The sequence below is a fragment of the Xenopus laevis genome, chromosome 9_10S (assembly GCF_017654675.1).
Source record: "Xenopus laevis strain J_2021 chromosome 9_10S, Xenopus_laevis_v10.1, whole genome shotgun sequence".
Lineage (NCBI taxonomy): Eukaryota > Metazoa > Chordata > Amphibia > Anura > Pipidae > Xenopus > Xenopus laevis.
In genome coordinates this window covers 94,551,436-94,563,731 of record NC_054388.1, presented here as the reverse complement: position 1 = coordinate 94,563,731, position 12,296 = coordinate 94,551,436, and the positions used below count along the sequence as shown (strand labels likewise).

Genomic DNA, 12,296 nt, shown 5'->3' with positions numbered 1-12,296 from the left:
ATGTGAAGCAATGAGTTCCTTATTCAATCCAAGAAAGAAAATACAATTCTCATTGACTTCTCTGGCATCTCGACAGGTTTTGGGTGGCAAGATTTTTAATGATTGGTCAGTAGGATTTTTTCCGTATTTAAGAGGTGTAACATAGCTACCCAGCAGATGAATGAATATAAATATTTCACACACACACAAAGTACAAGAGCATGGTAGGTGCATCACAAGTTTTCATCTACATCAGTTTAATGGATATACAAATCTTTGTTTCATTAGATATTTTTAGGCAATAAACAAACTGAGCAACATTATTGGCATCCCATCAAAACATAAATATATAAATTACACTTTTATACAGGGTTTCTTTTTCTTTACGCAGACACAGACATTCATGTGCATAACATTATGAATTGTACACTTAATTGCAGAAGAGCACACACAACTGAATACACGTTCTTCCAGTTTGGGCTTTGGATGCAACTTTGCGAGAAAATGATTACAGCATAAGGCAAGAACGTCCAGCCTGCATCCCTTTAACTGTTTATGAAAGGTGGTCAACCCCCCCAAAATAAAGATTAACAGAGGGCACAAGCAATCTGTCACTTCTAGCCAATAGCCTACAAATTGAAAGATCTTCCAGAAAGGACGCTATGGTTGTAGGTCTGTAACAGCTTTGGTACAACTGATAACATATTTTTAAGACTGTTGTGGATACTTAAAACGGCAATGGCTCAGGGCCGGAACTAGGGGTAGGCAGAAGAGGCACCTGCCTAGGACACAACAATAAGAGGGTGCTTGGCAGGTACATATTAAGAGTCTTCTGTCTACCCGTAGTTGTTGTTCACTGCCCTCTGTAGCTCTCCCCTCTCCGCTACTGCGCAGGAGTGCATTCATGGCGCACACACGGAGGTAGTGGGCTGGCCGGTCAGTTTGACTAGGGCGCCCAGTCGGCTTGGCCTGCAATGGCTTATGGGAATGTTCTCTAAAGAAATTGATTATTTCGAGATGCTTTTATATTCCATGTAACATAATATCAGTTTAATCTCTTTAACAAAAAAGTTTTTAATTTGCCAAAAATGCATTTTGGCTATAAATTCTGAAACTAAATTTTTGGCTCACACTGGCATAGTTATTTTCGAAGACACTTTAACATATATAATCTTACATGTGAGCGTTGCCACGTGTATATGCATGTGGCAGTTTCCATACTACAATAGACCCTCAAGATATGCAACATCAGCTTACTATTTTTCAACAGGAAGTATGAAATGTTTTTCAGGATGAACCAATTTGCACAGTTACAGTATCTTTTTCTACTGTAAATGGAAAAATCCTCCAATAACCTCAAAAATAATGTACTTATTAAATTGGGCGTTAGCTTTAAAATGACCAGGGTTATGGACAACCCCTTCCATAGCCTAGAAGTCCATAACAACCAATCAACCATTTGCATCGGAGTAGTCAAGTAAAATCGAACAGTTAATTGGTTGCTATATGTTACAGACCAGGGTTAACTTATACTGGGCATATCTATATTACTTTCACTTTGTAGGGTTCTTGGACTCAGACCATATGGATTAACCAAAACACCTGCTGAGAAAGAGTAGATCAGTTTTAGGTCTTAAGGTCTACTGGAGTATGAAAATGTTTATTTATCTGCAATGGCAGAAATATTATTTCATGCATGTGAAAACTGGATTTAAGCACATGTTCATTTAGCAGCAGCCTAACAAATCCAGACCTCCTATCTTGATCACGTTTGTTTTGTAGTCAAATTATACCGTTTATAAATCGTTATCATTTGCCCCCACAACGAAACAAAAACAAAGTGAAAACACCACTGGTCTGTGGAAAATATCTCTTCTCTGCATTCATTAAGACATTTAAGGTGCCGTATGGCTACCATAGCAGATCTGTAAATCGTTAACCGTCATTTTATAATGGCCATAAGAGTGTTCTGTCATATTGAGGCCCATGGAATGAAGCCCTTTTTTCATAATGTGTAAATGGAAATTTGCAGAGAATGAATATTCTGTACACAGAATAATCTAAGCATCATACGATACCATTAGAATATATATAAAAAGTGGAAAACATTATTAAAATAGGAGCAGGTTATAAACAGGGTGTAACATTACTTTTATGATATTCACTCAACCATAATAATAATGAGTATATAAGTGTGTGCATTTACACATGTTGTGTGTGTATCTGCATGTGAATCTCAAACACTGCAATGTTTCCACTCTAGTAGTGTGTTTCTTTTACAAAGCCTTTAAATGCAAACAATACGACTTTGTCGGCTTTCCCAAACTGACTTTATCCTCAATGCAGACTATTTAAAATAAGGCCTTACTTCACCGTAAATCAGTTTGTCTCTATACAAAATTGTCATCGGTTTCCTAGAACACAGTCCACTCAATGAATAGGGAGGTTATGGAGCTTTTGATTTGTATGAATTAAAAAGTCAGTTGGACCTACTGATATTCAAACAATCTTGATGTCAGTATTAGGTAGAAGAAACAATCTAGACAGAAACAAAGGATAATGTGCATCAAGTGGTTAATATGTTATGTGTACTGATACCCATTCATGATTTTCAGTACCGCCAAGTTGCCCGTCGTGTTAACTTGCAACTTTAAAGGGAACATAAGTGCAACTTTGTACCAATATCATAACCAATATGGATCAATTAATCTTGATCTAGGACACAAAGGGGCAGATTTACTTAAGAGTGAAGTGGCTAACGCTAGCGACTTTTTTCCAGCGTTACCACCTGCAGGGACATCGCCAAATTACTAACAGGCGCCATCGCTAGCATTCATCCGCACTCTATCGACAGACGACTTTTCGCTCTGTCGAACGGACGTTACTCCGCAAATTCACTAAAATGCGGATTTTCTTCTCTTGTCTTTATTAAGGTTCCCTGGACGTGTGTAATAAAAAGTGGTAACTTCAAGCATTTGCACCAACATTTATAATAAAGTCCATACAACTTTAAATAACCCGCCGTATGCAAATTGACCTAAGCGCAAGGTCAATAGCGAATTTTTGCTAGGCACAAACGAACCCTAGCGCATCTTCACTATGAAATACTCACACTGCCGAAGTAACGCTAGCGAAAAGTCCCCCGGGACTAAACTTCGCATTTTAGTGAATTAACATATTCATAGCGCCTTTGCGCCTGCCGAAGTGGTGCAATGTGTGCGAAGTGGTCTTTGGCGACAATTCGGCCCTTCAGTAAATCTGCCCCAAAGTCCCTATGCTATTAAGTTTTACCCTTTGAGTCTGAATGGAGCAACAACAAGATTTAGGACAGAGTATGCCCAGCAAGCATATAAAGATAGGATAGGGCTATATCTATTTACTACCTGATTTATGTATGTTTATGACACAGTTTAACTCCCAAACCAATCTGGATTCTACCAACCTAGTGGAAGCCGAAAAACCTACAATTTCTATAATCCTTTTAGAGGTTCACTTAAAACCATACCAGGCTCAATGGCGTTCAAAGGCAGGGTGACATTTGGAAATATATACTTTTTAATAAATACTGTATATATAGAGAGAGAAAGACATTTCATTGTAGAATTGCCATATGGGAGGAGCAATTTCCAAAAGGAATTTTCAAAAACAGCAGTAAGACATAGGATATCATACACCTTGTGCTCAAACACTTATTGGAAAAAGCTACAGTATAGCTAAAAAATATCTGTTATGTTTAGGACATGGTGCTACAAAAATATGACCACAGTATGTATATATATATTTTTTTTTTTTGGTTCAAGAAAACATAGCAGGCTTTCTTACTTATATAAAAATGTTAATTTTAGATAAAAATACAAACTTCAACTTTACAAAAAAAAGGAACACAATTCTGTCGAATACACATAAGCATAATTTTTTTTTTTACCAAAAATAAAGAATTTTTAGGATTTGTTCAAGCACAAGTAGCAAATATTTTTTTCCCTTGCTACTGTGACACTGTACAATGCACTTACAAGAATAAAAATGTCCATTTCACGCTTTTTTTTTTTTTTTTTGCTTTTTTTTTTGCTATGTGAAAATGTTGGTTGTGCATGATCAAATAATAACTTGCCAGAAAAAAAAAAAAAAAGAAAAATTAGCGCTATTAGGCAACTGGCACAAGTGTGATGTTTCACGGATATCCCATGATTTATTAATGTACATTTTATTTAAAATTATTAAATTATGCAGACACAACGGAAACAAAAGTTTGGGGGTGGTAGCTATATATATATATATATATATATATATATATATATATATATATATATATATATATATATATATATATATATATATATATATATATACCTTTGCTTCTCTATATTTGAATACAATTCATTAGATTGCACCCTGATAGAAAATAATACTATAGATTCATAGCAGACCTCTATGTGTTCTTTGCAAATATTTTCCATTGGACATTAAAACAAGGGAATAGGTGGCTAGGGGAACAATTTAAGTAGATTCACTCTTACAAGGATAATATGCAGCCTCTTTCTTCTTTGTTTGCCTCCAAGTTCAGAGTGACCATAGTTGAAGTAACCCACAGAACAGATGTTGGCTAATGTTATCTTAACTGAGCTAGGTTAGTGAAAGTTACTTCTGAGTGGTTTCTATAGCTAAGTGGACCATTGGAGTCTGCTCATTCCAGAACAGAAAACATCAAATTTGCTTAGAAGTTGGTTCTCTGACTTATAAAAGTCATAACACTCTAGAACAGTGGTTGCCAGACTTTTTCATTCTAAGCCTTCCTTTGAGGTCCAACCATTAATTAGGGCCCCTGTTAGCTCATATGGAGGTTACAGATATGGGGAAACATTGGTGATCACTCATTCAGATATAGTTTCAAGAATATCTAGGACAATTACGAAGTTCTCATCCAAACTGACCTTAAGCTGGGGTTTCAACCATTTCTAGAACAGCAAATCTAGTCAATCCTTGCCCTAACCACGCTTAGAGGAGAACCAAACCCTTGCTAATAAAAACCCCTACATAGACCCCCTCCCTGCCCCCCCCCAGCCTAGGTGTTACCTTTCGTAAATGCCCCTAACTCTTTACTTACCCCTCATTGCAGATTCAGGGCATTGGAGTTCACGGGCGCCATCTTCTTCTCTTCGGTAATCTTTGTGAATAGAGCAGTGTAACGGCACATGCGCAGTTGGAGCAATCAACTGCGCATGCACAGAAAGTCACGGAAACTGCCGAAGCGCCGGAAGACAGAAGATTGCAGATTAGAAGAAGATGGCGCCCATGAAATCCAATGCCCTGAATCTGCACCGAGGGGTAAGTAAAGAGTTAGGGGCATTTACCAAAGGTACCACCTAGACTGGAAAGAGCAGGGGAGGGGGGTCTATGTAGGGTAGGGGTTTTTATAAGCAAGGGTTTGGTTCTCCTTTAGGGCTGAGCACCCACCCTTCCACTACTCAGGTTTCCACTGGGGGCCAGCCCCATAGTTTTGGAATCACTGCTCTAGAGAGTGGCTCCATCCACATTCACTTGAATACTGTTTTACACACAGAGCATAAATGATTACGATAGGTGCTCCCAGATCAGCATCCAATTCGCTATGTTGGGTCTCATTTCTCTTTTGCCATATTGCACATCAACATACATTTGTTAGTCTGTTCAATAATAAAAGACTATTAAACTTAAGAACCATCAGCTCTTTGTATTTCCGGAAACAAGTGTCAAGTTGGAATTTCAACAATAATTACAAAATAATAGATACATTATCGAATATTTTATACCTGCATAGCCATCAAGAGTGAATCCACCTAAAACAAATCCAACACTATAGAACTCTTCCTCTGCCCAATAGGACTAGACCTATGTCTAGCACTCATGGACCGCTAAAGAGGCAGACGGTTGCTTAGTGCTAGGATGCTACCCCAAAGCTTAATAGGTACGTTATGTTTAATTTAAAAAAAAAAGTCCACTTAAGGCTTCCCAGGTATTTGTGAAGACTTTAAACACCACTGAGCAAGGATGCATTGTTTTTGTAGCTTCTGTGTAGACACATTCATTTGATACATTCCTGGCTTATCTTTGCCATGTTTCCATCAATAAACATCCATCTTAAACCAGCAAAAGCAGGCACATCTCTTGACATAAAGCACCATTGCTTGGACATCAGGCCTCTATTCAATCTGTTTGCAGTACTTTTAATATGATATCCTTCTTTCCACCATCTTGATTTGTTGCTGCAGTTTTTTCTGACAGGGGAAGCGGTCTCTTCTCTGTAAGAGTGCTGCAATACTTGCTTTGATGTCACATTAAAGAAATGCACATTGTTCCTTTGTTCTCACAGAGTGGCGTTTGAACAAGTTTTTTTTCCCTGTCTTTCTGCACAAGAGAACAAACACGAAACAGTCAATAAAGCACCATACGTAGAAGATTCGGGAATGTAACATGGCGTACACATCCGAGTCCCAGATGATCCTGTCTAGCTTATTTTCACCTCACATCTGCAAATAAAATTAAAATAAATAAATAAATAATGAACCAGAACACATTTTAGCGTCACTTCTAAAAAAAAATCAAACAAAAATTTGTAGAAATGGCAAAAGTCCGTACATTGCTTAGTCAGTCCACAAAGACATCAATAAAATGTTTGATTTCTCATTATTTGTATTTAAAACAGGCTTATATCCCAAGCGTGTTCTTAATTTGTTCTTAATAGAATACGGTTAATATTTGGATTTTTGGCAAACCTTAAAATAGTTTTTACAAGATCCCCTCAGGGTATTGTTTTCTATTAATCACGGCATAATAGTTGTCACAAAAAGAACAAAAGAATGCATTTTGCACATTTCTCCTTTAGAAATATGTCTATAAAAACGGTCAACACCCTTTTTCTATTCAAGAGCGTTTAAAAATGTTCATGGTGATCAGAGGGGTTTTGATCTCTGCAAACTTCAAGCTGGTGTGCAGTGGCCAGCTCCTATACTTTGCAGCTTCTGTCAAGTGTTCCCTGTGGTGTCCAATAAAAAGGGAGACTATTTGGGGGGTTTTAAGTTTGGATATCCATGTTGGCATATGCTATGGGGCAGATTTATCAAGGGACGAAGTGACAATTTTAGTGAAATTCAACTAGGGAATAGTTAAAATTCGATTTAAGTTTTTTTAAAAAATTCTAATGCAAATTTCAAAATTTATCATGTACTGTCTTTTTAAGAATTGGAATTCAACTATTCTCCACCTTAAACCTGCCAATTTGGGGGACATCCTGGGATCAATTTGGAGTTGTTTGCAGCCTTCCGGAAAATCCCGTTTTTTTCGGAGAGAAAACTCGAATCGAAGTTTGTGGGTCAATCCCTTTGACCCGAGTTTGAAAAATTAAACATTTTTGGAAAATTTCGATTGGTCATTTTTTTTCAAATTTCTAATAAATTTACAAACTCCCATGAACTCTAAATTTGACCCTTGATAAATTTGCCCCTTGATTTCCTTAAGAAAAATGTCCATAGGAAACTTACTGTAGCTTTCTACAAGACTGTGCATCAATAACATTTGGTCAGATTTCACTTAAACCTATATCCGGATAGAACAATTAGCCATAGGTCAGGAGTGCCGATACTTTGCTAATGCAGGGTCTACTTTTAGTGATGCTGTCTCATTATGATCTACAGCAGTGGTCCCCAACCAGTAGCTCGAGAGCAACATGTTGCTCTCCAACCCCTTGGATGTTGCTCCCAGTGGCCTCAAAGCAGGAGCTTATTTTTGAATTCCAGGCTTGGAGGCAAGTTTTGGTTGTATAAAAACCAGATGCACTGTCAAACAAAGCCTCAATTTAGGTTGACAATCCATAGGGGCTACTAAAAGGCCAATCCCAGCCCTTATTTGGCACCCCAAGAACATTTTTCATGCTTGTGTTGTTCCCCAACTCCTTTTACTTCTGAATGTTGCTCACGGGTTCAAAAGATTGGGGATTCCTGATCTACAGACTTAAAGGGATTTTGTCATGATGATGTAGTTTTTATTTTCAAAATTATACTGTTTACACTGCAAATAATTCACTCTACCATATAAAATTTCATTCCTGAACCAGCGAGTGTATTTTTTTTAAATTTCTAATATTGGTGTGTAGGCAGCCATCTCAGGTCATTTTGCCTAGTCATGTGCTTTCAGAGAGAGCCAGCACTTTAGGATGGAACTGCTTTCTGGCAGGCTGTTGTTTCTCCTACTCAATGTAACTGAATGCGTCTCAGTGGGACTTGGCTTTTTACTATTGAGTGCTGTTCTTAGATCTACCAGGCAGCTGTTATCTTGTATCAGGAGCTGCTATCTGGTTACCTTCCCATTGTTCTGTTGTTAGGCTGTTGGGGGGGTGATATCACTCCAAGTTGCAGTACAGCAGTAAAGAGTGACTGAAGTTTATCAGAGCACAAGTCACATGACTGGGGGCAGCTGGGAAATGGACAATATGGCTAGCCCCTTGTCAAATGTCAAAATTAAATATAAAAAAGTCTGTTTGCTCTTTTGAGAAACCATTGTTCATGATAGTATCCCTTTAAAAACATTGTTAGCATTCTGTTCCATGAAAATATTACTTAAATACTGATTAATGAGAAAATGTATATTGTTATATTTAACAAACAACTATTTCTTATGTAACCTTAACATAATAAATATCTGAATGAAAAGCATGAAACAGGAGGGTGATTTAGACAAGCTGTTTGTTGACAGTGTCTTGAGATCTACTGATCCCCAGCTAAACATCTACTAGTAGATCCCAATCTACTTTTTGGGCACCCCTGCCATAGGATATCCCCTTTCGTTCTGGAGTGTATTCCAGAAGATGGACACAGCATGCACTGCTGATGAAGACCTTTAAAACAGAGTCTATTAGCTATGGAGGTTCTGTTAGCAACAGCAAGCAATTTAGAACCCCTCAGTGTACCTTGTGACTCATAATGAGTGATCATTCATTTACAGAAATAATATTGCCAGTAATTCCAATCGTCATAGGGGTCAACATTGACCTTTTTGCTCCAATAGTTTCAATATATGTGAAACTCTTGAATGGGGGGGTAGGTTTACTCTATTGCAATCATTTCAGTGGTCTGTTAGCTCAATAAATAAGCAACACTATTGTACAATGAGAACTCCCAGCATACCCAGTTAATCTGCAACAGTTGCTTCAAAGTTTTAACCAATATTAACCCCAACGTTTTCCAAGTTCAAATTCAGAAGTTAACATTGCTTATCTTATGACTTGAAAATGGAAATTTAGGCTCTTTTTTTCTGCTGGTTCTTCTTCATTAGCATCAAGATCAAGGGATTAAACAATCTTGCACCATTAACTTGATTTTATCCCCTTAAATTCAGTTTTATGGCACACAAATATTCCCACCCTCACCGGACTAAAAAGCTTTATCTCCTTCGTGATCTAAAACAAATATTTGAACATTAAGTAACAAAAAGTGTGCATTAAGAGATTAGTGCTGCAAAACTTGGATCACTTTGTGCTTTCAACAATCTGTTCCGCTTATGCTCAAGGAATACAATAGACTTAAAAAAACACCTGATTCCAAATAAACATACGGCAAAGGCTTTTTCATTCATATAAATGTGCGTTTGTGTCCATAGACATTTTTTTAGTTTGAATCCTCATATATTAAGCCTAGAAAATCATGTAACATTAAATAAACCCAATGGTCCAGTTTTTCTTCCAAAAAGGATCCATTATATCACAGTTTGGATCCACTACAATATAATGTTTTATTATTACAGAGAAAAATGAAATCATTTTTTTAGAATTTGGACAAAATGGAGTCTATGGAGACTGCCTTTCCATAATTCAGAGCTTTCTGGGTGGTGGGTTTCCAGATAAAGTATCCCATACCCGTAACAGCAGCAAAACACTAATTATTGCTGTAGGACACTTTCCGGTGTGAATCTTTCCAGAAAGCACTACACGACTATCACCTGAGAACACATGGGAGATTCTTAACAAAATATATTTCTACAGCCCAGTTGACTACCGACCCAGCAGAACCTATCAGCAGATAAAATTTACTGGTTTACTGTTTGAAAGCAACTATCAATGTATTTGTTGTAGGTTACTAGACTAGGTTACTACAAATGACATAGCACTTGTTCAAAAAGAAAAGTTTGGAGATAAAAGGGGTAAAGTAATAAAACCCATTTAAGTCAAAAGCAAGCTGCAAAATATAATAGTGGAGTTTTGTTGATCTCTTTTTAAATTGAACTTTCCTTCCTAGGCCAATTCTTCATGTTTACTTTCTCACAAAACCCAGGATAGTTGATAGGCTAATCCTCTGTGAAATTATTTTTAGACTTAAGACATAGCAGACATATCTGACCACCATAGTCGCACTTTTGGGGCACTCATGGGATGACAATACTGCCCCTGGCAAAGCTCTATAATATCTAATAATATGGGACTCCTGAGGGAACTCTTAATGTGCTAGCTTATATTTTCTACATCGTTCATTTCCTGACACAGGGAAGCTTAATTCAATTCCTTTGAGATCCTTCAATCCTCCAGCAAAAAGAGATAAATAAAAGAATTAGATATTCATCTAATTAAGAGGTTGCGATATGTGCCCCAAGACCTCAAGAAAATGATGTTTAATGTTTCAAAGACCTAGATGTTTTCAGACGAAAACTTTTTCCCATGTTCTTGTCCATTAAATCATGACAAGCAACATTTTACATCAACAGAAAAATGCCTGAGAACGCTGGCACTTTGCAGCCTGAAATGCTCTTATGGGCATTTGTGGGATTAAAAACCCCTATATGGGAGGATTAAGGTATTTCCCATTTAAATGAACAGGAGCCAGAGGAAGAGGTGTGCTGCTGAAAAATGACTTTTGCTGGTAAGCTATATAGCCAAAAACACACTGTCAAGGAATAGCAAAGCTAATATGCTGTCTGCAAGATCTCCTACTCTTTATGCAAGAAATATCTATAGGATACAAGAGGAGGCCTATGTTGTACCACGTGTCATAATAGCAACCTTTCATATGTCTTGCCCGGCAACAGGTGATTTATCCCATCTTTACAAGTAACTACAGAATGCAGTACCGGAAAGTTGCGATGTGATATAAAGGAGATAATGTTCTATCCCCTTAGAAGTGCTAAAGAGAAAATACTTTTAAGCAAGGTTTCATTTCCATCTACTGTATTTTTAGAAAATATTTACTAAAACATATAGATGTGTCTGTATCCTCAAGGAACCTTAAAATAATGCAACAGAATTTGATTTTCCAGCTGACCAAAAATATGACCTAAAAGGAATCTGCAAAAATAATATCATGAAAATAAACCATAAAACATATTTGATGGACTGAGTAAGCTTTGGATCTGCTCAATGCCTTTTTTCCATTTCCACTTCAAAATTGGATACTGTTTATCCTGCAAGAAAACCATAATAAATCTTACGATCCATTCATGCACGATGACCCCACAAATCAGCCATAATGATACACTGAGAAGGAGCGCAGGACTCAGAAAAAGGTGAAGCATGAGAATTGTGAAAAAAGGGGTGAGACAGCCAAGGAATGCCAGATGTTTAGGGTGATGTATAGCTTGAAGGAACAAATACCAGCAGGTAGAATTATCAAAGCCAATCATATCTAATCTCTTTGCAGCCTTCAGGTAACGAAGTGTCAAGATTGAGACAAGTGATTGTGTTGACGTGATACGCAATTGATTAAAAGGATTGTATTGTCATTGCTTGGTGCTGTTATTTTCAGCTTAAGGTTCCTACCTGCCGTTCAAAATTACTTTCCAGACGGTTATTAAGTTGGCTTTAGTTTTTTTCTTTTCCGTTTTTTACCTGTTTCCCTAGTCCTTCCTGTTAACACAAGGGCAGGGCTGGTGAAAAAGCCTACGGAAATATATTTTTGCTCATTTAAGGATATAAATACTTCCTGATGTCCTGAAATAAAACTGGTTAGCGTGTGGGTTATTCCCTGCTTGCCCACACAACAGCTGAAAGCATACAAGAACGTGCTCCAAGCCACCTTGGCAGGAAAGTGGTTTTGATATTCAATCATACTTAAATCATACTGCCAAACACCCTATAGTTGCATAACAAGGTCCAAGAGAGTCCCAATTAGATCTGTTCTGTATATAAATAAATGATCCCAATATTAAATATATTTACTTTTAATGAAGGCATATTCTTAAAGGGCACCTGTTGCCAAAATATATTATACCCAACCAAAGGTGAGGGGTTATAAATCTCATGCTCTGGTTGGGGGTAACAGTAAGGTTTTTTATTAAAGGGATACTGTCATGGAAAAAAA

At 37.3% G+C, this 12,296-nt stretch overlaps 1 protein-coding gene across 3 annotated transcripts in view; it reads right to left on the bottom strand.

Moving 5' to 3' along the window:
* Positions 1-5,674: 5,674 nt before the first annotated feature.
* Positions 5,675-12,296, bottom strand: part of pdgfa.S (platelet derived growth factor subunit A S homeolog) — a 38,672-nt gene continuing 32,050 nt past the window's right edge. Inside the window, exons 6-7 of one of the 3 annotated variants that reach the window (XM_018237304.2) lie at positions 11,756-11,842; positions 5,675-6,485 (exon numbers count right to left, since the gene is read on the bottom strand). In XM_018237304.2, coding sequence (XP_018092793.1) covers positions 11,787-11,842 — 56 coding nt within the window. In that variant the 3' untranslated portion in view covers positions 5,675-6,485; positions 11,756-11,786. 3 annotated transcript variants of the gene reach the window in all.